The 26,318-nt window shown below is 42.2% G+C and overlaps 1 protein-coding gene across 30 annotated transcripts in view; it reads right to left on the bottom strand.

Annotated features, from left to right (window-relative positions):
* FNBP1 (formin binding protein 1) overlaps positions 1-26,318 on the bottom strand; it is a 98,163-nt gene that overhangs the window by 29,544 nt on the left and 42,301 nt on the right. For all 30 annotated transcript variants that reach the window (XM_064676908.1, XM_064676915.1, XM_064676905.1 and 27 more), the window contains 4 exons: positions 18,132-18,194; positions 17,197-17,301; positions 4,185-4,313; positions 2,275-2,421 (listed from right to left, as the gene is read on the bottom strand). In XM_064676908.1, the coding sequence (XP_064532978.1) occupies positions 2,275-2,421; positions 4,185-4,313; positions 17,197-17,301; positions 18,132-18,194 (444 nt within the window). The remainder of the gene's footprint in view (positions 1-2,274; positions 2,422-4,184; positions 4,314-17,196; positions 17,302-18,131; positions 18,195-26,318) is intronic.

Below are 26,318 nucleotides of genomic sequence, written 5' to 3'. Positions count from 1 at the left end.
CCATCAGCAGGTAACATTTTACTGACAGCAAAAAAAAAAAGCTGCAGAACTTGCAGGTTCCAAAATCAGCAAGAGTCAACACACAGTGTGGTACACAAGGTAAATTCTTGTAGAATTATGTGCTCTAATTTTTCTGACCAGTACATTTTATATCTTAGTTGTGTTATTCCATTTAAAGCCCTGGTTTCTGAAGTGAAGTTACCACAAAAAGAGCAGCTTTCAGTTCCATTATCCCTTCCTTCAGTAACTGCATGTGATAATGGGGCAGAAAAAAGCGACATGAAGCCAGAAGATACCAAGAGCTAAATACAAACTCCAAATGCATCGCTGCCTTTTGGCAGGTTCACAGAGTCTGACCTTACACACTTCAAGCTTGGTGACACTGTACTTCTGTTTATGATTACCAGATCCTGGGGATCTGCTCCCAGCTGGGAAGCACATGTCTGTGTGGGCTCAGAGCTCCTCACAGAGCTCTTCCTGCTCAGCAGGCTCCTGGGTTTGCTCACCATTGTGCTGCTCTATTATCACCAGCTGTCCCTGCAGTCAACTCTCCTGGAATCTGACCTCATGATCAAGGTTGACCACAGCACACACCAAGGGGACTTTCCTATCCAAAGCTTTTTAAGCTTGGGGAGTAAAAGGAGACAAGCTTCAATTGTAATATTTGGAGGAAAGGGAGAAAGTCTCTTGATATCAGTTTAAGAGAGCCCAAACTTCTTGAAATGCTAAGGGGTGAGATGGTAAAGGTCTGTGGTAAGACTCTGCACTAGTGGCAAATGCAGTACATTACCTGGAAATAAAGAAAATACAGCTTTTAAATTGTTCCCATGTGCACCTACGGCCACCTGGACACAGTGGCAGGACCTGCATTGCACAGAAGGCCAGGAACCAGCACAACACTTTCATCAGAATCAAGAAGGTAGAAACTACTATTCTAGAGATGATAAAATCCCTGGTGACTTTAAAGAAAAAAGAACCATTAATGGACTTAGAACGTGCTAAACCCTTTGTCACTGTTCAGATATAAGTAGTTTGGCTAAACACATTTTTGTCAGCACGGTGTTTACAGGAGGATCTTGGTAAGTTTAGTTATCCATGCTCTGTGCAACAGAGACTGACTTGAATATAAAATTCACCCTGATTCAGACACCCAGCTGTGTGTTTTGCTAAGACCTCACTTGAAGACTCAAGCAGAGCATAGGCTGAGATATGAATCTCCCCAACATGATTTCACCATGCAGCACCAAAAGCTGTACCTCAAGTGGGATATGTTGTTCTAACACAGGAATCTGTGCCCCAGTTCCCTGTTTTCCCACTGAGAGAGTAATTTTCAGATTCCTTGGTTTCCTGTGCTGCTCTTTGTGAGAGCCATTGCTGAACAGAGAGGAGAGGATTCATTTCAGAACTTCAGCTTCAGGCTTATGTTGCCAATTCATGGCAGTCCCCAGGCTCTGGGCACTGAGCAGCTCAGAAGAGATGCCAGTGAAAAACATGTATGGGAAATTCAAACAGCCAGAAAGACACATGCTGTATTTGAAGCACTATAATGTGATCCATGAGCAGGGCTGAAAGAACAGAGACTTCGTGTAGGGAGGGAGCAGATCATTCTGCAAACAAAACAGAAAACACATTTGCCCCTGTGGTCACTGAATATCAGGAAGCTCAACTGAGCTCTTTATCAGCCTTTTTATCAGAAAAGCTTCTTTGCATCCTACAGTGATGTTCAGAAAGCAAGGTTTGCAGGTTGCCAGCAAACCTCAAATCTGCAAAGAAAGATTTTACAGGAAGATTTCACCAGAGTTGTTTGCAATAGTTTATGTAACCAATACTTTAAAGATTTTTATTATAAAACTAGTTGGAATGAAACGTTGTTTTCTGACTATGAGACATAGAAACAACCTTTACAAGAATTGCTGATTATTAAGTATTTGAAATTATCCAACATTATCTTATTCTATGCAGAAGCCTATTTTTCAATTACAATACTTCAAAAAGTAATTATCCTAGCAAAAGAAGAGAATGTTCCTAAAAGAATAAAATTTAAAAATAACAAGCATGGCAGTAGAAGCATTTCTGGTTGTTAAGTAGATTTGGGGAATAATCTGAGCACATCCTGCCTCAGACAAAGCAGCTTGGGACACGAAGCTGTGCTTTGGTTTAGTTCTACGACTGCAGAGCTCTGGTGCTGCAGCCTGGACACAGGATTTAATTCTCCACATATATGAGATCAATTTTAAAGATGACAATTGACAATGCAAACAATGCAACACTTACATTCTTGTGATCCACTGATTCTGCAGCCTTTGTTATCTCATCCAGACACTTCCCAATGATGGGGATCACTTGGCGGTCGACTTCCGCGAAGGTTTTCATGGACTCACCTATCCTCACGATCCGCCTCTCCTCCATCTCTTGGATTTTCTAAAATGTTACATTCCATTCAGATCAAACATCATAACTTCACAGTTTCACCCAGTTTTCCTCCCCAGCCTACATCAGCTGCTTTAAAACTTCTGGTTTAAATATATCCTTCAGGACAAACTAGGACAGCTGTTCTCAGGAAGGCACCAAGTGATGCTGTTCCCTCAAACATCAAAATGCCATTCTGAAAGTAATCGCTTTTACTGTTACTGGGAATTTAGCAATTAACTTTTTATGTTAAAAACTGCTGATTTGCCAAAACCCCAGCTTTAGACTTGTAAGGATTGGCTCCTAAGGGCTTTAAGAGATTTCTGCAACAATAAATTCATTTTCTCTGCATGTTCTGAAAGATCTTATTTTCATTCCACTGCAGAATCCATGGAAATAAAAAATCTTGATGTCTCCCCTTCTCCATTTCCCTAGAAGGTAATTTTTGGTTTAAGCAGTCCTATACATGGTGTATAGTTCACAATGCAATACATGGTGTATTGATGCACAATACATCATGTGTTGTTCACACCAGGGCTTCCCAGCATATGCTCCTCGTTGCTTAGTGGATTCAGCGCCAAGATCTTCAGCATCTATTCCACAGGCCTCTCATTTACAACAAGGGAAACTGGATGTGGCATCATTCTGACAAATTACAACAGGATACAGAAGGGCATGAGCAGGAACAGGCTGTTTCACACTGGACTGCATGAATCCTATGGAACATCATCAGCTTAAAAATCCCCACTGCCTTGACTGATCCACAAGCAACAACAATTCTTTACAAAAAAAACCCCCAAACTTATTTCAAAATCTAAAAGAAATCACTAGAGCTTACTGGGGCACTGACAGGGAAAAGGGCACATCTGCAGGACTTTAACATGCCCCCCTACACATCAGAGTGCTTACCAGCTCCTCCACTAAACACAAATGCGTTGCAAAAAAATGTTATATTTGATCCCAGGAATAACTTATCTCAAGGCATTGGTTTGAACCACCACAGGGCAAAAAGAGGTGCCCATTTAGCTCAGAAGTTTCAGCAGTGGGTAGGAAAGTGCGTGTTTGCTACGCAGATATCAGCTATTTCTCATCTGATGACAAGCATGTGACATTTCCTCCCTTAAAAAGGTTGTATGTTCCACTTCTGATGCTTATGACCCATTACAGTGGAACAGTCATTTCCAACTTCTGTTCTACTACATTAATCCCCATTCGTTCAGCTGAGCACAGACTCGGCTCTCCAGCCAGAATAAATGTGATGGCTTTTTTATTCTTCCTCTACAGCCTTTTCTTTAGGCACTTTAAGACATAATCAGCACTAAACCCTTTGGCATTCACTACTGCAGAATTACTGTGCTTTACATTTAAACATCTGTGAGGCCTGATTTGAGCACAGGTTATAAAGGGCTGTGAGATGCAATGATGCCCAGCTGACTCCTGCCCCAACAATGCAAATGATGTTCTCATCCCCAGCTGCACAGGCACAAGAGTTGAACAGAGCCAGACTGTGAGGATTCCAAAGGCCATCGTAATCTGTCATGACAGCTCAATGTCACCTTCCTCACATATTACTGATCCCTTGATATCTAGTCTAAGAAACTGGGATAATTTATCCTACCGTCTCTTGGGGTGTCAGATTGCACATAAAATTTGCTAAGAATGACCAAAAAAGTTAGCAAAAAGTAAAAGTCAGGGATTGAGGTGATGTGCAACATGACCCTCTGTTCTTATCACAGAACTATGAGCTACTCTAGATCTGTGCCAGTGTCCCTTACCTGGAAGATGTTTGGTATGTGTGTGTAGTAATGCTCATGCTGCTCACTGTTGAACTTCTGTAGGGTGGAAGAATATTCTGCTTTGCTGTCTTCTGCCATCTGATGTCGCAGCTGGGCTTGCTGTCTTGCCTGAAGAAATACCCAAAGAAATTTATAATTTACTACATGGAAAGAAATTGCATTTGTTGTTCTCTTCATCTTACTATCCAGGAACATCAGGATACAGGACTCAGAACACTCCAGCTTTTGGTTTACTCATATTTTGTGATGGAGTTCATCTCACCAAGCACAAGCTGCAGCCTGGGCAGTGCTGCTGTTCCTTTCTTGTGTTACCAATCCATGAACCATTTTGCATTCCATGAACAACCTTTGGCACACACACGTAAAACACCAAAACCAAGCTTGTCCCTGTGCCTGTCCACTGGACAGGCACCTTCTCAGCACACTTGTGGACACTCTTCTTGCTCCACATATGCCCTGTTGGATGGCACCTACTTTCCTCTAATGGACTGCTTCCCTGTTGCTGAGCAGTATTTTCTGGGGAAAGGGAAGTGAGGAAAAAACCCAGCACAGTTTTGTCTCATTTCCCATGCCTTAGGCAACATAATCATGACAAAACATCTTAACTCTGTGTATTCTGCAGAGTCCTTTACCCACACTCCCTCCAACAGCTCTGGCATGAAGCTCACGAGGAGAGGGGAGCCTGAGCAGCAGCTGAGACACGACTCCCTTCCTATTTTTACCCACACAGATGATTTGTTTTGCTGCCCAACACAGCAGAGCACTGGGCAATTAATCTCACTTCTTTCCCTAGAATAATCTGTCCCTGAGTGACCCTTTTATATTTTCAGATTCTTCCCCTTACAGTTCTGCTTTCCAAGGCCTTCTGTCATCTGCTTCACTGCCCAATATTATTCCCTTACTCCCTGTCCCATCTGTTTGGTTTAGATGCCTTTTCCTTCCTTGCCAGTGGCCTTCATACAGCAACTCTTCCTTCTCTTCCCTTCCTACATCCCTGTGCCTTCACTGCCTGTCCTGCTCCTGTCACTGAAGCTCCCCCTCACCTGGCCAGAGTTCTGCTGCTCAATTGCTGAATAACCCCTTAAGACAAGGGGGTTATTTAAAAATTCAACATTAAATTTAAATTTAAAATTTAAATTTAAAAATTACTTAAAGCACTTTGGAATGTTTCAGGGAACACAACACAGCAAAGAATTTTAGCACATTTCAAGCAGGCTCCCATTAAAACCAGTTCAGATCAGGGTTATTCTTCAAACTGTTCCAAGCAGACAGTAGTTTCCTGACAATAAATCCATGAAATACCAAATCATGGAACATTGTAGTAATCATAAATGGAAGGCAACAAATTCTGCCAGAGGGTTTCAAATCTCAATTTGTCAAGCTTGCACATCTCACCTAATAATTTACTTCACCCCAATTCAGCTATTGCTTTTGCAGTCAATTGTAGGAATTTCCCAGATCCCCTTCACATTCCTTCTACAGAAATAATTCAAGCAGAATGAGGAGATACTGGGCACTAAGTGCATCACAGGAATGAAACAGTAGCATCAGATGGAAAAGAATGTGCTATAACCAAATAAATGAATCCAATAGAAGGCAGACTTTCAACTTTGCTTGTGTCCCAGGAGATTTAAGTGTCCACTAACTCCTGCAAAGGATGAGTGTGTAACTTCAGCATAATTACCTGCTGCAATCAGATTCCAAGAAGCCACATCAATCATTTCCCTGCCCAAGTGCTTTAAAGCTTATTAAACCTTATCATCCACACACTCATACACAGCTACATTAAATGTGAGTGGAAAACAACGTAGCCTTGTACTACAAACACAAATTTACCAGGAAAACAAAGTCAGCTATGGAAGGGTGGGACAGCTGGAAGAGTGGTGCAGGCTTGTCTCCCAACCCCTTCCTCACATCCCAGCTGCTGCAGATCAATATCCATTTGTGAGCCCCATTCTCCTCATCTACCTAAGAGCAAACCCATTGTCTGAGCTGACTTTACACCAGCCCTGCTCCCACTCATACAGCTGCCTCTCTCTCTCTTTTTTTTATAATTTTAAATAGTGCAACTCTGGAATTTGTCCCTTGACTCTATTGTTGAAGCAGAAAAACAAGAAATCCATTATTATACATTTCCAGGCAGATCCAGCAAGCATTAAGCCAGAGTTCATTTTGGTGAGCAAACTCAATGGCTGTGCATGACAAAGTAACTCTGAGCTAAATGTATACAGGAACAGACAACCAGTTTCCAAAATGATCTTAACTGGCCCCAAATAAGAGGGGGAAGCAGATGAGTAAATAAAATTGGGTGCATTCCAAAACCAAGAATTTTTCTGTGAGAGCCCTAGTGATGTTTTGTTTCTCCTGGCCATTTAATGCATTTGGCAAGCTTTAAACAGCTTAAATATTTTTCCAATGAGGTATTTGGATCTTAAAATAAGAATATAAAAAAAAAAATCTAGAATTTTTGTATTACTTCATTTGAGTATGTCACTTACTCTAACATCATCACTTCCATTATCAACAGAATTACATTTTATAGGCTCCTGCACTCTGCTGAAGCACTGAGTGATAAAAATGAGTTGATGTTAAGTTTCACATTCAGAGTAATGGATGCAGTAGCCTGGAGCTGCAGACACTCACAGGAGCTATTTCAGGAGTAATTTATAGTTGAGCTTTACAGAAAATAAAGTTTTGCCTTCTTTACTGCTCACTTGTGCATGCAAACAGCTTCAAAAAGGAGGTTTTTTGGGGGGCTTCCTAGAGTTAACGTTAGAATATTTTCTCTGAACAGTATTTCCAGAAGGAAAGGCTTTGGAATAATTGGGCTCTGGAAAACCAGACCATGACTTTGGATATAAGAGAATGATACTGTGATGCAGCTTTCAGCTAACACACTCTGTCCTTTAACTGGGCAGGGATGACTGAGCAAGAGCTCACATTTCCAGCACCACATGTGAAACCACAATCCAGTTTTCCTACAAACTGCCAGATTGCTCAGTTTGTAAGAGATTCAAGGCAAGGTACTCTGAATGCAAAAAAAATCCCCTCCCTTCTTCAAAGAAAGAAAGAAAGAATGAGGTCACCTTTCAGCAACACCAAAAAGCATATGTAAACCTGAGAGATTTGTGGGGAGAACAGCAGCAATCTGCTTTCAAATGCCTGATGCTGAAAAAGACACACAGATTTTGCACACCCCCAACCCCAAACAACCCTTTATAACATCTTTTTGTCCCCAAATAAACATGCACAGTGTATAAACGTGTCCCTTTCTCTCCAAAGTCTGGTTTTGTTAAGGCAGTTCTTCTCTGGACTCACATGGCAGCAACAGAACTATAAGGTCACATATGTCAATGCTTATAAAATGCTCCCAAAAATGAATGACAGCCCAGTACCTGCAGCACCACTAACCTTGCAGTGAGCATACAGTTTAAGCTTCAGGCTCCCACTGCCATGGCAATCAGATTTAAACACAGTCACACCAGGGGAGTGTTTTCTGTAACTCAGAGAACACTGTGGGTAAAGGAAGCACAGCTCTGATAGACTGAACTAGGTAAAATCTCACTAGCAGCAGGAAAGGCTTATGATGTGTGACCTCCTCTCCCAGAACCTATACAAAACTGCCATTAAATATAATCAAAACCAATCTTTTATCTTTTCTTTAGAGACAGCTTTACTAGCAGTAGTGAACTGCAGAGCAGTAATAATTTTCAAAGTGTTGATTTTTAAAAATCAGTAGAACTGTGTCTGTCTTTAGTGTTTAAAAAAAAAAAAACAACACCCAGGTCTCAACAGCACCCACCTTAAGTGAAAAACAACACTAAACTCAACAGCTACATGAGCCTGCAACACCCACTATGGCATCTATCTCTTAAGGTAGCAGGAAGAACACAAAGATATTTACTCAAGATTATTTTAACCACATTTCCTGCAGAATTTTCTACCTAACCACTGAGTTGCAAAAACCAGACTTTCAAATATCATCAAAAGTTAATTACCAGCTGTTTAAATGACTCTACCAGAAGCCCAGAGATACCAGAGAGGCAGATGCCAGGGTGGGACACTGATGCTCTAAAATTTTTCATGACTGAAGTACTTACGGAAGTATTTGTTTCCCCTTTAAAACAAGAAATAAGAAATTAGCAACACTTTTACTCTGAAGTAACCTGTGTTTGAGAGATATATTTAGTCTCATCACCTGTGTGAAACCCCCTGCAGTTTAGCAATATGATGAAACTTCAGCAATCACCAAAGAGCAGAATGAGATCAAAGAGTTACAGACACAGGAACGTCTCCACAGCCCTTGCAAACGTGCAGTGCTAGTAAAGCTTTATATATCAATCTGAATTAAATCAATCCTAATACTTTATGCCTTGGAGTAGGAAAATTTAACAGAGAAAGGGAATATGGACATCTTTATGATGGGCACTGACAACCCTGAAGGTGTGAGAAAGCATTTTCAAGCTGCTACATGTTACATGCTGCCTCCAAAAAGAATTAAAATCCAAATCCTTGCATAGTGTTACATATATCTTCTCCCCCCAAAACCCTGGTTTGATATGAAATGCAACTGGTGATATAGTGTAGGAGAAATTTTTTAAAACCAGGTCCACTTTGTCATTTTAGTCTCCAATGCAGAAAAGAATGAGGAGATTTTGCTGAGAACAACTTTCTGAAGACACATTCCAGAAACAGCAAGAGGGTCAATAGACACACTGTCTTCTGGGTTTACACAGACAAAAAATGCAGCTCCTTAGGGCTGTTATGGTGGGAGTGATATGAATAACTGAAAAGGGCAGAAAAAAACCTTGGCTGCTATTCAGCTGGTCCACACTAAGTGGAACAGTTCAACTTCTCAGCAGTCGCTCTTGTCCAGAATGGCAGAGTTTCCAGTCAAAACGCTGGTGTCACTTTATTTCTTCTTTCTTTTCTCCCATTCTGCCCCCCCCTCTTTTCTTTCAAACCCAGACAGCATGTGAGATGCTTCACTGCCAGGCCACTGCCTGCCAAGACAGATCTGTCTTTGGCAAATCCAAGATCAAACTAAAATGCAAACATAAGAAAAAAACAACCAAAAATCACCCCTGCCCCCACCTCTCAACTACCCAAGCCCTTCAAAATAACTTAATGATAAAGGCAGACTCAGAAACACTTCACCAATTTCAGGAATGCTTTCAATTGCTCACAGATTTTTCAGCCTCAGGCTCTGGTCCTCCCTCCACAGCCTCTCTGTGACCACCAGGCACCATCAGGGAGCCTCTTGGGAGCAGCAGCACTGGCAGCGTTTGCAGAATCATTAATAACAGTGGGCATCCTGCCACAGCCTTCAAAACAGGGCCAGGACTGCAGGCCTGGATTTACATAGCCTCCAAATCAAGCTGCACTGTTTACTATTTTACAATAACCAGTTGGGTCTCTCTGAACTGGCAAGCAGAAAAAGGATTTGAAGTTTGCTTTCCTGAAAGCAGAAAAAAAAAAAGAAAGAAAAGCAGAATAGGGGTGCAAAATAACAGCCAGGGAAAGAAACAAAGGGGAAAATCCTTTCTTTTTACATTAGGGGATGTGGGGAAAAAATCCGAGTCTCTGTGGATCCCTGAAATCCTTTGGCTGAATATAATACACAAATGAGCAAACCACTGAAAGGGGACAGAAAATCTTCATCACCACATCTCAGGAATGGTTATCTAGTGCAGTTGCACTGCACATAATTCTGCCAGAATTCAGAAACTCACACTAACAGGAGATATCCCAAAGGAACACAGCCCCAGTGAAGCCCTAACAATTAAGATGGATGAAATTAATTAAGAAGAGCAGCACATGCCACCGTGCCATGTGCCATAGAAGCACCTCTCAGCACACTGCTCCAAGGCCCTGGGGAATAACTGTGCCTTCAACCCAAAAGTTTGTCTCTTTGCACTGCCATTCTCATGTCACGAATACTAAATATCCAAACTCCCTGGGTCACCAAACTGCAAATCCCTGCTAACACCCAGGAATTTGCCACACAGCTCGGAGAAATGCAGTTCCACAAGGATATCTAGCAGGTCTGGTTTAATACAAAAGAAGGAGAATCTCTGTGGGTGGAAGGTTATGTGGATTTGAGGGAGGAGAGAACAAGAAAAGATGTATTTGGAGCCGTGGCCAACAATGTTTAAATGATTTCTGGAGGTCTGTTTAGTTGTACTACATAAGCAATTAAGTCCTGCAGTGTATAAATCTGAGCATTGAATACAAATAGTGGAAATTATTTCTTGAATATAAATAATGGAAATTTCAGGACTGTATAATAGATTACTTCGCTCATACTTGGAATACTGGGCACAGCTCTAGTCATCTCTCTCCAAGAAAGAATTTACAAACACAGCCAATGCAGAACAGACAGTCAGGGCTGAAGAACGTTACCAGATGAATCTGCCAGCCTTGAAGACCAACTTTACGGGTACAATACACGAAGTTGTCTCTTGGAGAGGTGAATTAATCCACAACAACATTGAAAAGGCAAGTGTTCTCAACACTTCCTCACCTCAGCATCTGTCAGGCCACACCTGGAATACTGGGTTCAGTTTTGGTCTCTATTACACACAAAAAATGTGGACAGACAGGAGGGGGTCCAGAAGGGGCACAAAGATAATCCAAGGACTGGGAAGCTGCCATGTGAGGAAAGGCTGAAAGACATGGGTTTGTTCAGCCTCAAGAAGAGAAGGCTTAGGGTACTTTATGTTCCAGTATTTAAAGGGTGGCTGCAGAGAAGATGGAGACTCCCTTTTTACAAGGAGTCACATGGAAAAGATGAGGGGTAAAGGGTACAAGTTACCCCTGGGGAGATCCCCACTGGACACCAGAGAACAATTTTTCACAGTGAGAAAAATGAGCTATTGGAATAATGTCCCCAGGGAAGTGGTGGATTCCCCAGCGTGGGACACTTTTACAATTCAGCTGAAAAGGGTGCTGGGCCATCTTGTCTAGACCAGGCTTTTGCCAAGGAAGGTTGGACCAGATGATCCTCGAGGTTCCTTCCAACCTGGTATTCTATGATTCACTGAAACTAAAGAGCTGGCAAACTACACTGGCTAAATTCTGAGGCTTTAGTTCCTACAAAGCTGAAAAGATCTGTTCTAATGTTTTGACAGAAAAAGGATGGCTATAAACAAGATTTCCAATGGTACAGCATAAACTAATTGCTTTGCATTAGCTAAGAATGCCAGTTATATTGCAATTCTGATTGAAACTGCTGCTTATCCCTAAGTCTTAAGTCTCCCCTCCCTTTAGCAATTCACCTCCCAAAAGAGTTGTATTGTTACAAAACTCAGTCAAATTGCCATGTAGAGCATTGCTGCAGAGCAGCACTGCTAAGGGGAAATATAAATTCAGTTGGATTTCCTTATCTTGCACTAAAACTGACTGATGATCTGCTCTTTGATCTCTTAACACCACACACAGTGCATGTATGGGACACATATGGATATTTATTAAGTTCTCCATCCAGTCCTGCTGGAGTCATTAACTCTCTATTGAGTAGAAATCGACACTCTTAAATTAGTCATGATTCCAAAAGGGAAACAGCTGCTGTGCCCAGAGAGTCACGGATGGCAGGTTGTAAACAAGGCTTACTCTTCCAGAAATGCAAATTGCTGTCCTGAGGGACTCCCTGTGTTCACACACTACATCATCCATTAGGAAGGAAGCAGTTCAGGAAGGATATTGGGGTCTGCACAACCCAGGGAAGTAACGTTAGCGTGAATCTAATGGCCTTAAATCACGTTACCAAGCAAAGACTGCATTTGAACTGATGGGAAATCTGAGCCACTCCACAAGCAAAGACACAGTAGCTTTAGCCAGCTTCATCTGTGGAGCAAATGGGAAGCAGAAACCTACTCAACATATATAAAAGTCATCCCCATGCAGAGAACACAGAAAAATCTTATACAGTGTCTCACTCTCAAATCAGAAATGCACAGGCCAGGCCCTCCTGCACCATCCTCAGGACTGAGCCTTGCACACCTCACCTGTGCAGAGGTGCAGCTCACAGCAGGGAACAGGAAAAGCAAAGCCTCTGGGACTACTCACTGCACTGAGTATTTGCCACATTAATGACGTTGTAAATCTTCTCCACCTTTGCATGGCACCACATTTTCTAAAATGCTGGTAAGTTCACCGTGCCAGTGGGTGCCTTGATGTGCACAGGAGAGGGAGGGGATATTAAGTCCCACTGTCACAGAGCAGATGACTTAGCACCTCCTGAAAATTAGGCCAATTAAGTAGTTAAGGTCTGCAGAAAGCAGATGCCCACAGCCTCGGGTTATGCTGCAGTTTACTGCTGACAGACTTGACTGAGTAAACCTCAGTGACACCCGTGGCCACAGCAGAGCCCTGAGCTGGAGACGTCCCTCAGGTTGGTCTGTGGTGTCAGCAACTCACGTGGCATCCGGCCCTGCTGTGACTCGACTGCTGTCCTGACAAAGTGTGCAAACTGAGTGCAGGACATACTGAAATACCCACCACAGATTCCTCCAGAGCCCAAACAAAAATAGCTCAGTGCACCCCTCGCTGTAAGGATGTGTAAATTCCCAGTGAAGAGGTTTGTGTCCCACAGCACGGCAGCCACAGGGTGGAAAAGCAGTTACCACCTGACAACATCACTGCAGTGGCAGAGCCAGGAACATCAGCATATTCCAGTTTTCAGGAACATATATTCAGTAGGAATTTGACAGTGATTCAGCTCATGGCTACCCCAGGCCATGCTAAGTGGATGTGTCTCCTGTGGCTAAGGAGGGAGGCAGACTCTGTACCTTGCACTGAAATTCATGGGGAGTACCCAGGTAACGTGGCACAAGAAAAGAGGAAATGAAACCTCAGCATCTCTCTGCAGTTATACTTACAGAGTAGAAAACTAATGTCATGGTGATACTGTATTTTAAGGCTTTATGCAAATCTTAAGCTATTCTGGGACTCCAAACACCTTGGATACTGCAGACATAACCTGATCTGAAAGCTGGAGAGCATCGGGGAAAGCTCCTAGAGATTTCAATAAGCTTGAGATCACTTCTATTTCCCTCAGTTTCTCCACTTCAAAAACAAACCAGAAACAAAGGCAAATACATTTAAAACTCCTCAGTATCTCAGATTATTACCTACAGCCAACTTATGACTCTTCAGCAAAGGGACAGATCCTGCATGACACCAAGTACCTCAAACCACTCTCCTCCCCTCAACTGCTGAGCAAATCAAAAGACAAACCCTTCTCACGGTTGGCCTCAGCCACTTCCTCTTTAAAATCAGATTCTGTAAAGCATACCTTAAAAAAAAAAAACAACAAACCTTTAAAGAAGCCAGCTAATTTTAAAATTTTATTACAAGAAGTCTGCAAAGGCACCACTGGGTACCATGTTATCCCATAAAGATGTCAGCTTTTTAGTGATTGCAGCTCTGAAGAGGAGGCAGAAACAATAGAGCTCTGCCTTATATGTACAGTGGCTCTGTACAACAGAGACTGTTTCCCCAAATGGTCAAAAAATTGAAGCAGCTCCACTGTGGTTTTCAAAAGAGAACTGCTCTAAAGCACACATCCCACAGCGATCCAAATGAAATAAAGTTTTCAGTGATACCTACCAGGCTTCCCGGAATCAGCATCAGCACGTTGCACCATTTATTTATAAGGATATTTATAAGGATATTTTCCCAGGCAGTGAGCTTCCTGCCCTGACTTTGCTACACTGAACTGACAAAACCTTGGTGTTAAACTGCACTTTGTGTGCACACAAACACCTCTTTGGCTGCTGGTGATTTAGAGGCTCAGTGCAAACAGGGAAGGGAGATCTGATGCCCTACTCCACACACTTGATTCCTGCATAAAGACCATTGCAGAGACTGAACACAGCTTCTGCTCCATGCTCCTGCCACCAAAAAAGGAGCTGGGAGGAAACAAAGCCAAACACTCCTCTCTCTCTCAGATCAGCTACCAGGCTGCTGGCTGGCAAGATGATGGAGCCCGTCCTGGCCACAGAAGGGATGTTATCTCTGCATATCGAGCCTGAGCTGATCCCACAGAAGGAGTGCAGACCCAGGTTACATGATCAGACTGCACATCCTGCCCTGCCTCAAAGCACCCACTTGAGGCCCTTTGCTAAACTGTCCTGGAGAAATAAGGAGGAAAGTAACTCTTCACTTGTTTCTCTGCCACTATTCTGGTTACTTAATGCTAGTAAATTGTAATACAAGAGTTGTCCTTTAGGCAAGGGATAAATGCTGGTGGCTGGCAGCTCTGGCACAGGATTTCCTGCTGCAGTTGTCAAAGGCTACAATGACTGAAAGATGAAGAGATGTGAGCATTTCAGAGCCTCATACAGCTTAGCATTAGGGAACTGCAGCTGTATTGTCTTCTAGTTGCATGTGTCATTGTGATCACTGCAGAGTTTTAATTCCATTAATGCCATCCACTCTATAATGCATGATGCAAAAAATAGCTCATGTGCCTGCTCATATTTGCAGGTACAAGGTGAAGTAGCCAAGGTGTCAATCTCAAGAGGAAGAAACGAGGGCAAATGATCCCACTGCTTGAGGAGCACCTTGTTCTGCCAAAGCAAAGAGCATTGGCTGTGACACAGCCAAACTCCTGCTCTCCTGGCCCAGATGGATTTCTGGGAGCTTTTGGGAGTAGGAGTGCAGCAGCCAAGCCATAAGGGGCAAGAGAAATGAGAACTGCTGCAATAGGAGGAGGAGGGAAGTCATCCTATGGCTTCATTTGGAGCTGAGCAGTTCCTGCATCCCCTGGAGAAGTCGGTGAGAGCAGCACTGGTTGAACAATATCCCATTCTGCACTGGGAGTTATGCAAGAGCCGTCCCAGTCACACGGGCAGAGGGGAGCAAAGAAAGGGCATTATTCACAGCCTGACATGGATGAACCCAGTTTAACACATGCACTTGGAAAACACTGTTCTCTCTGTTCAGTAATATTATTTCACATTCCACTCATTTTGATAACCTTTTCCTTCTCCATCTACTCTGTTGACTGCCTGGAAAGTGGAGTAATGCCTTCTCCTGAGAGCTGCCAACACGCATAACTAACAGATTTTTTTCCTTTCAAGATACCACTGAGCCTCATTTTGCAATAAATAATTTACAAATTCATACATTTAAAAGCTAGAGAAATTTAGAAGGGAAGCCTCTCTGTTTCACTTGACAAGGAAAAAGCAGCAGGGTAGGGACTGCTTCCCAGAATTTACCTAACACTCCCAGATTGATATATGACCAATATGCCACCTTTCACTCTGATCAGAAAAGGCCAGCCTTGGAAAGGGATGTAGAACTAAGGAGTGTCAGCCCTCTACTTCAAATAGTAAGTCATGTCTTTGTACCCCTTTGACATGGCCTCAGCTTTGGAAAAAATCTAGGGCAAGCCCTAATTTTATCTGTGAAAGAAGTATCATAAAATCACTTTATACAGATAAAGCAGAGATGATCCCCCTCTGTTATAAAAACCCACATGTGGTGCTACATCCTTAACAATCTGTACATGCATTCATCTGTCAAGTGCCCTGGCAAATCCAGGAGGCAACAAAGGATCAAATCTACACGGTGAATTTACAAATAAGAGCCAAGCAAATTACAAGACCACAGAGGTATTTTGTCCTTTGATGTGCAATAGCACTCGGGGGAAATTTTCTGAGCTTGTTTTTCATGTACTGTCCTCATTTCTAATAGCATCCTTGATGCTATTTGCCACGCAGTCTCCTGATGCTCAGCATACTAGAAAGATATTTAGATCCCATAGATGTAAAGGAAAATGTCTATTTGATATCTTCACAGGACTGAAACAACTCAGTAGAATGAAGCAGACCTCTGGAGGAGCAAAACCTACATTTTACAAGGACCACCTTGGACTAGAAAAGATTTCTTACCTATAATTCACTTTCCTTTCCTGTCCCTGCAACGAGATGTTTGGTATATTTTAAGCTTCAGCTTTTTCTTTTTCTGTTCTCTTTGGTTATGGGGTTTTTTTTGTTGTTGTGGGTTTTTTTGGTTGGTTGCTTTTTTTAAGAAACAAACTTTTTCAAATATTCTGGCTATTTTCGGCTTACCTGGCTCAAACTCAGGGAAGACAAAACTATCCTTACACATTGTAATCTGGTGTTTCTGATCTGCTTCTGAGCAGATGTGTAACTCCAAAAAGAGAAGCAATTTAAAGACACTTCCTTCCATCTCCATTGCTCCCTTAAGTTACAGGTATTGGACTTGGATCAGTAAAATTTACACTTTAAGCATCCTCTAAACTTTTTAAACTTTAACCATCCTTCCACACATCCAATTTTGAATCAAATTAAAGAGAAAATATTTCCAGACAGACATGCTGGAGCAGGACTGGATGTTTAAAATTAAGCTCAGTTCAAAAGCTTCACTGAATGGGGATCAATGTAAAAAAGCCACAAATGACTCTGCAACCAGACAGCAACTGAGAAATGAAAATAAAGGCCTTGTGCCATCTGTGACAATAATGGATTCCAGAATTCTGCATCACATGGAGAGCTGTCCTGCTCTAAACTCAGGACCATGAGAACAATTCTGGGAATACTTCATCACATCCAATGACATCAGAACATCTTCAAAGTGCTGCTCAAAGGGCAGGAAGTTGAGTTCTACCTGGATCACAGGGGAAACAAAAATGTGTGGAAACTGCAAGCAGCCCTCAGGGAGCCCTCACAAGCTTGACTGTCACAGAATCCAGGGTGTTAGTTAAAACTGAGTTTGCATAAACTCCTTTAGAGCCATGTCAGCTGTGTTAAACTCAGATATCACCTACTGAAGAAAACTGACTGCATCTGTTTAGAATTTTTATGCAAATAAAGGTTTCTGCAGAGATCCCCCTGTTTTTAATTAATGTACAGCCTGACTCAAGTAAGGCATTAAGCCTCAGAGGGTTCATCCTCCCATTGGGATTGAGGAACTAAACCTATCACAGCCCTGTTTACAAACAGTCTCTCCACCCTGAGCTTACCTTTTCTACATCTGCTTTTGTCACGTTGATGTCAGCATCCATTTTCTCAAAATACTGCTGTGCTCGATCAGCCTCTTTGCAGTCACGTTCAAACCGCCTCTTACTCTGACGAGGAAAAACAAAGGCCCTTCATTGCAGGAAGGAAACAAGACACCAAAATCTACCTAAAATCAATACCTGTCCCTAAACCAACCTGTGGTAACAACTGTCAGATTTTGGGACTCGCTGGTTCACTCTGAAATACATTTCCATATTACAGAACTCCAAAAAATGAAATTACCAGAGACACATTTTTTGCTCCATTATTCAGGTTGCTTGATGCTACCAACATCATTCATATTTCCATATGTATTTTTTCCCTGTTAGCATCTCTTCTGCTCTTGTAGAAGAAATCCTTCTTCCAAAACTTAACTCCTTCATTTTTATAATGTACACGGGAGTTACTGACATTCATAAATGTGCAAGAAGTACTTTTGGGTACTGATGCCCCCTTTCTCTATCCTCTCCTGTACTTACAGTCTCACTTTTCATTCATCACATGAACGACAATTCCAATGTATTCACTTTTGAGCAGCAGCACCTCACTCAAGAGATGGTCCTGTTCAATTTATTCACACATTATTAAGCTGTTCAGTTTTCAGTGGAATATCTAAACAGGATCCTTAGGGACTCTGCAGTTCCAGCAATGCTTAGCACACTTTTCAAGTCATATCAAATGAAATACTACCCATGATAGATATAGATCCCACAGAAAGCCAAATGTACTATTAAAACAGACTTTTTCATGTGGGTTTAAGTCAGTAGAGTTTTAAAAATCCCATTTATACATCTTTTATCCCTACACCCTTCTCTTTCCAAATATGATATCTGGAACCATCTCTATGAAAACAACAGAAAAATGTCTTAATGCCACATCTGAGGAAGTTGCCACTTACTGCTTCGAGTTGTTTCCAGCAAGTTTCAATGTGTTGTTGTGCCTTTCTGCCATCATGGAAGTGCTGTTTAGAAAAAGAGAAAAAGAAAACGTTTTTGAACAACAAAAGAACAAACCGTCAAGTACGCTCAAGAAAAAAAAAACCCAACCAGAAATCATTCTGACAGCTGTGTTCTGCAAGGCTGCTGAATTGAGCAGGTGTATGATGACTATCTAATGTCTCAGCAGGCTGCAGATGGATATTTGCATCAATTATAGTGGTTAGTTCGACTAAGGCTAATTAATCCCTTTAGCAATTCTACCTTGTATTGTTCACTGTATCTCATAATTACTGGTTTCCCGTATCATGAGATCTGAAGCACTTTTATCTGAAGAGTGTCTCTTTGGTGACAGACTGAACACTAGCTCTAAATTAAAATTTCTCTCTACATGGAATTTACGAAGAAGCCCTTGATTGGCACATTCTAACAACTGATGTTTGTCCTGATTTTCATTCAGACTCAACAAAAAAACCTCTTCTTCATAGTTACTGGCTGTGTGTGCAAGGCCAGCTGCTCATTCCTCTTGAGAGGCATTGGTTCTGTGGGTCCCCCCAGAAACCCTCCTCTCCATCACACTGAGGGCGAGGGCGTGTGCACACACTGAGGTGTGACAGAAGTTTTAAATATTAGATATCAGCCAAATGACAAGGAACTTCTCTCCTAGCATGCCTTGTGAAATAAGGCTCTTAACTGCAGTTGGTTTAAAGAACAGTTCTTAGATCTTACATGATGATTTTGATCAAATTATCTAATGTGTGTTAGATATTACCCCCTCTACAGAATCACAGAATGGTTTGGGTTGGAAGAGACCTCAAAGACCACCTTGTTCCAACCCCCTGCCATGGGCAGGGACACCTTCCACTAGACCAGGTTGCTCCAAGCCCCATCCAACCTGGCTTTGAACACTTCCAGGGATGGGGCAGCTACAGCTTCTCTGGGTAACCTGTTCTTCCATATGCCTGGCTTTTCCTCAGGACAAGAAATTCACTCAGGATTGTTGTACCAGCCAATGATCCAGCTCTAGACAGGAATGTTAATGCAGCCCCCAACTCGCTGCTGGAACAGGGTACTCCCCTTCCTCACAAATCTGCATCTCCCACTACAGCAACTGATATTTTCCTGTGTCAGGGGCAGGTCTCTGGAGCAAGTGTGTGATGGACATTTTGGAGCTGCTGTTCTGGCTCCATCAGACATGACAGTAAAAAGCCCCAAAATTACAATTCTCTACTGTGCCATGTCCAATAAAATTGTATTACCCTAAAAATCACATCAACCACCTTCAACTTGTTTGTGAGAACAGAAGAACATCTTGGTTACTCTGAGTGCTCTGGATGCTGTTACCTGGAGTCCCAAACACTGGCTGCTAAGGAGGGATGCTCACCTAAGGTTGAACACAGGGGCATTCTATAGCTTTATGTGTCTGGATACCTGGAAATTCTCACAGCAAACAAGAGAGGCAGTGTCAGAAATGCTTTTAATCCTGGCACGTGCCATGGAAGGGAGCACAGCTGACAGCCTGGCACTGCCATGGCCACAGAGAGACCTTCTGCCACCAACCCTGGTGGTCCTGGTGCAGTTCAGATCCCTGCCAGGTTTCTCCAAACACTCCCTCACCACATCATGACATGAAAAAACCCCAGACACCACTGTAAAAGTGCTGGGGCAGAGGGGAAAGGCTCCAAGTTGATTTCGGTTCCTTTTGTAGATCCCCAATTCCTTTCAACTCTGCATGTGACAGATGCTTCATCTTTCCTGCCAGGGGCTTTGAAACTCTCCTTGTTTCAGGCTTGCTTTTGTAATTAGAGTTTAGGAAAACAGTCCCAAGGAGCAACAAAAACAGTCCCAAGGAACAGCTGTAATTTAACACTACATTTTTCAACGTTTTGCTAATGAGCATGGAATTCATGAAAGTCTTTAACAGTGAAGCTGGAAGTAAAATGACTCTGCTGTCTTCGTGCTGCCTTTCCTGCCTCCACCAACCTCTGCCTGTGTGCTCCCTGCTTTGCTGGCTCTGACTTTGCTGGTGTAGGAAGGGACCTGATTTGAGAACAGCTGGTCTGTGTGAAACCCAATACTGTCAATGACCCATAAACCTCAGGAAAACAACATGCCAGGTTCACTTAACAGAAAACAATTGTAGAGAGGAGCTGAAGGATGAACTTGGAAACAAAAGCCTATCAGATAACAGGACTGCCCTGAGCTTGTATTTTTAAACCTTTGTAGTTAAATAATGTCATTTTAACAAGCCATCCCTGTTATTTCCAAATTTGCCTTCTCTGTAAAATAAAATCTACAAGCTGCTGGAAGTACAGGTAGTATGACTGCATCTCATTCAGATTTTACTACGTTTTCTTTTTTTTTTTTAAGAAGCTCGTTTGCACAAATGGAGCACTGAAATGTAACATGGGCGTTACTGAGGATTATTAAATAGTGAAACAGAGGACCTGATGCTGAGTGACAGTCTAATAAATAAAAGTGCTTCACACATTTTGGAGATTTCAGTGCAATAGTGCCTTTTTTAGTTCAACCATTTTCTAAATATACTTATAACCTCCAATTCTTGTTGTGTTATCCCATACATACCCTTGCTATGAGAGCTAAAGCACTTCTGCTTTCACAAATTTTTTTTTTTTATGATTCCTGCCTTCCAAAAATTCATTTTTTTATATACAGCAACTAAGAGAATCTATATTTCTTCACACACCCCTCCTATTTTATGGGCAAGAAACTGAGGCAGCATGGTTAAGTGATCTGCTCAAAGTCATCCAGGAAGTCTCCAGTTTCCTCAAACCCTGCACTATCTTCAACTTCCGCAAACTCATTTCCTTTACAATCCTCTTAAACAGCAAATGTCCTTTACCTTCACCTCCCCACCCCCAAACCCAACAAAAACAACTCCTTGCTCAGGTTTCAAGTTACAAGTTCTAATTTAAATTAGTTTTTTAAACGATAACTGGTTATTTTACAAGAGGTCATTTAGCAGATGGAAACAAGACAAATGTTTAAGCAAATCATATGGAAAACTATCATTCCTGGTAACACACATTTACACAGCACACAAGGATGAAATTAGAGTAGTTGATGCAATACAGAATATTGGATTTTCTTCTCCAAAACTGAACACCCAAACTACTGCACCCTAATCAGGCTTTCTATTTTAAAAAAAAAATCAGATTATGAGCAATACACTGAATTAATGAATCACACTTCAAGTGAGCCAGTAACATTTGCAGCAGCAGGATGCTGGTGGTTCACACACCATGACTTCCTCCAGATTTTTCACCCATATCCACAGCATTCGAAGCACATGTCAAAAACACAGTAAATGAAAGGTTTGGGTTTATTAGTGCTCATTACCCAACCTCCTTAAGTCGCCTTTTAATCTATACTTTGCAGTCTTAGGCAAGCAAGCACTGTACCGACTTTAAGATTTCCCTGAAAAATATTTTACCCAAATATCAGACCTACTAAATGGCTCAAAACAGCAGCACTGCCCAGACTCAAACCATCCATGACCATGACTGTCCTTTTTCCCTTTGTTCCAGCCCAGCTCAGTCAGGATGTCACAGGGTGCTCTGAACAACCCACGATGGCCATGCTTTAACTGGACATCTCCACCTATTCCAGCTCACAGGGTAACACCCAATAATGCAGTTTTTAGGTGATCTCATGAGAGTTCACCAAACTGCAGAATCAGTTTGGAAAAGAGCTCCAAGATCATCGAGTCCAACCTTTGACTGATTTCCACCCTGTCAACTACTCCACAGCATTCAGTGTCATGGCCAGTCTTTCTTTAAACACCTCTTTAGTCTTTCTTTAGTCACCTCCAGGGATGGTGACTCCACCACCTCCCTGGGCAATCTATTCCAATGCTTGACAACACTTCCAGTGAAGAAATTCTTCCTGAAATTCTGAAATTCACCTATTAAGACTCGAGATATTTTTGTCAGAGTATTAAGTTGCTTATGGGAACACTGTGGATTAACTTAACTTTTTTTAAAAGCATTTGGTATATTCGAAAAACTCCAAGCTCAGGGAATACTCAGCTGTAATAGGGGAAGGAGAGTTCCAGGAAGAGCAGGAAATGCACATTAAAACACTCAGTATGCATGAGTTTTTTCCTTTGTAAATCCACAGGGATTGCTATGCTCTCCTCATTAGGATGCTGCCTGTGCCTGTAACAGCTGGGGACCAATCCTGGCTGCTGCACAATCAAAGACAAACCTCTCATTGACTTTTGTTGGGCTCAGATTTCACTGGTGTTGATCAAAACCCCGGGAGCAGCGAGCGAGGGACCGACAATGCAGCGCCTGTTCCTGCCAACACCACGACAATTAGGAGCAGCAGGATATTTTTGCACAACTTCCTTGGTATGCACGAGGGTTTACACAGCCCCACAGCTCAAGCAGACAACAAAAGCTTGTTAGAAGATGCATCTTATCTTCTTTCTGACCTTTTGAGTGGAGCAGGAGAAAAGCTACAGTTAAAAGCATCTTATTGAAGGAGGACACAGTCCAATAATTTTGCTGAGGAATTCCTGGGCAGTTTTAAATGAAAGAAGTGCCTGAAACATGTAGATTATCAAGCATGCCAACAGGGTTACTTAGGCTGTGCCTAACCTGATCATATGAAACATTTTAAGAAAGGCTGTAACAAGACAGCCTTGTGTTCTTAAATAGACAGGAGTTAATTACATGGTTAAACTTAAGAATTGCACATTTACAGTCTGTTTATATTATAAATAATCAGAAAAAATAATCTTAATAAGTTAATTTACATGCATGGTGTATAGTTCCTTTGACAAAATACTACTCAAGAATTTTCAAAAAAATATATATATGACAAGGCTGCTTCATTCTCTTCTTCTGTTTACACACTAGATAATATAATCCACTGAAAAACCAGCTACCTTTGACTTCTGTAACCAACACTCCCAGCTCATACTGATAGTCAATATAAATACAGTACTTCATCCTCCAATTCAAATTCTTATCTCCGTTTTTGTTACAAATGATTCCCAAAATAATGACTAGTGATTAAAGCACACCAGAGACGGAAATAAGAGAACATTACTTTTTCCTCAATTTTTGCAGCAACATTTGCAAAAAGCCTTGTCAAATGTTTTTTTCCTTCCCTGGCTGCAAAGACAGGAAACAGTCTCCTCGGAAGAAATCTTTGTTTCCAGGAATAGCAACATGTTCTTGAGGTCTTATCACTCTGAGCTGTAGTAAGAGTAGCATAAGACAGTCGTGTGAAAGTTGACATGAAAGTCATGACTATTTTACAGAGGTTCATCAGTGCTGCTTCTTAATATCAGGGCATAACCCTGTTCTCCTTTGCAACCTTCCACAGGAACGTTGTTCTCAACATGTACCCACCAACTCAGTCAAGCCTGGAACAGGTTATACAAATATCTGTTCAAGGTTGATGGTAATTTGACTGAAGTGTCTCCACCTAAAGCGGTGCATTCCAAATGAATTCCAGTTAGGAACCACTAAGACCAAAGTTTCTCAGGCTTCAGACAAAGATCAGCTGCACAAGACAAGCAGAAGTAGCTGCTCCTGCCTATCAGGAGTGATGATCAACAGAATCTGATCAACAGAATAATGGATGGGGCTTGGAGCAACCTGTGGAAGGTGTCCCTGCCCATGGCAAGGGGGCTGGAACGAGATGATCTTTAAGGTCCCTTCCAACCCAAACCATTCTGTGACTCTGTGGTGATCAGCATAAACCTCAAAGACACTGTGGCAGTAATATTTTGGTAACTTGTCATATCATGCTGCATATGACAGATCAGGTCCTTATGTTGGGAACTGTAACTCTGAGCAGAGCAGCACTGCACTCCTGCAGTCTCCAGGACAGCTCCATGGGAGCAAAGCTACAGGGATCCCTGGGAGCACTCTGCTACACTGGCCAACAATTTGAGAGGTCCTGCTGAACCATCTGCCTTCACAGCAGCAGAGCCAGAAGGCCTGGATTCAGTGAGCACACAGGTGTGCCAGGTTGTTTGGAGATCATAAGCCCCCAGGGATGGATTGGAGTAGGATACATCCTGTCCTCAAAAGCCCAGCTATGCCAAAGTCCTCTACAGGAGCAAAACTTGGGCTTTTCAAAGGGAGGTCCAACATTACTATTAAAAACTGGTATGAAAAGAGATGTTTGTGTTTTTAAATCCTTCAGTGAGAATAAAGGAACGCACTACTCTAGGTTCCACCTCTTCTCATTCCCAGTCTTGTCACAAAGCTCTTCCACTGATCCACAATTAAGAGATGTCATTTCAATATGTCCCTCCATAGAAATGGCCTCTGACACTCCCATACACTAAAACTAGATGTACAAGTTAATGCCTCAAGAGGCAAAGAAACACTTCTAACTTCTTTAAATAGCTGCACCCTTTCAGCTATTTCCATATCACCTTCATGTACATGTACACCTACAAACAAGTATCAAGACCTGCCTCAGATACATGAAATATTGAATGTTAACTAAAATGCCAGCTGAACTTGCCCACACATCTCTCGTGCCTCAGGCCTTGGGTGAACACCCTTCTCCACAGTTAACAAGTGCACTGATCATGTGGCTTTATTGTTGCTCTTCCATTTCAGGCCAATCTCTGTGGCTGCACAGACAGAGCACAAAGGGAAGTTAAGCACATCCATGGCCATGCTCAACCTCCCTCACCCTCAGGCATCTCACAGTCATGCACTGAGCAGGAAATGGCATCTCATCTTGTCCCTCTAACAGGCTCTGGATCCACAGTGCAATATTCAGGCTAATTCGCAGAAAATGGAACCACATTTGTTAGTAAACATGTTTTATTTCCCAATCTGAATCCCTCATGTGGTAAACAGAAGCCAATTTATTTATTTGAACTATCACTTCATAGTTCAATGTACCCATTTAAAATTTGGAAGATCACGATATTAAGTTCAGTGGTCTCAACTTTAACCTCACTAAATCCAAAGTTCAAATTATACCTTTTGGCTGGATGGCATATTAGTATTAGTTTCCCACACAAAAACGTTTTGAAAACTCTTGTAATAAGCAGTTGTTTTTTTCCATCACAGACCAACCCTTCAGAGCACAATTACATGATACATACCAACATTGAACAGAGTTTCGTGACATTTGTACCACAGTTTGGCGGAAAACAAAAACCACTCCATAGTAATATACAGAATTTATTATGATCTTTCCTAAACAATTTTCTGCATTCTTTCATTTTTTTTCCTAGCTACTACCTAACACTCTGCTGGTACAATTAAATTTAATGGAATTCAGCTGAAACACCTTGCAAGAAAGAGGATGAATATGTGGAGCAGGAGTGTTTTGCAGTGTATTTACTGAGCACAACAAAGTCTCATGTAAATACCCTTATATTTAGATTAAAACTAAGACTTCTAACTCCCTTCATGGGGCAGTGAGCTGGAAGTGGGTTGGTCCCAGAACAAGAAGTAGGTAAAGCTCAGCTTAAATCACATCCACCTGAAATTTGAAGTTTGGCAAATCACTTCCTTTCACTGTCTCTCTTTTCCCACCCCCACGTGGCCCTTAGTTTGTCATTTCTGGGGGGCAGCACTGTCTCCCCTTGTACCTCTGCAGCACAAAGCACAGCTGTGCTCCCAGCACACACAGACCTTGAGGCACATCCCGAATGCAACAGGGAAAAATCCATTGTGCCCTTGACAGGGCCGTGTGCTGCCATCCTGCAGGGTGCACCAGGCAGGGAGAGATCCTGTGGAAAACCACAGCACTATTTGCAGAACAGGGCACTATTCAGGGTGAACGAACGTGACAGAATTCCTCCAATTATTTACTTTTCATCAACACCTGAGGGGCTACAAGAAACAGAAAGTTCTCTGACATCCCTGTCTGAACGGACACGGGGAGGGTGAACACGCTCCACCAGAAAGAACCAGACCAGTTTTGCCCCCATGGTACCCATAAGGATGCATTCATTCCCTGCTTCCCTTCTATCCCCACACAAAATGGAATGTATTGACATCAGGTAAATTCTCTCCCAACCACAGAATCCCGGTGCTGCACCAGTTCAGTCTGCAGCAAAGCTCTTGGCTTCCATCTGACTTTCATGCTTGATTGTACGGAGCCAGCCCAGCCCCAAGGGGAGGTGGAGGTAGAGGTGAGAG

This window comes from Pseudopipra pipra, chromosome 20 (genome assembly GCF_036250125.1).
Source record: "Pseudopipra pipra isolate bDixPip1 chromosome 20, bDixPip1.hap1, whole genome shotgun sequence".
In the NCBI taxonomy this organism is placed as follows: domain Eukaryota; kingdom Metazoa; phylum Chordata; class Aves; order Passeriformes; family Pipridae; genus Pseudopipra; species Pseudopipra pipra.
The sequence above is the reverse complement of the archived record's forward strand: the minus strand, read 5'-3'. Positions and strand labels throughout refer to the sequence as shown.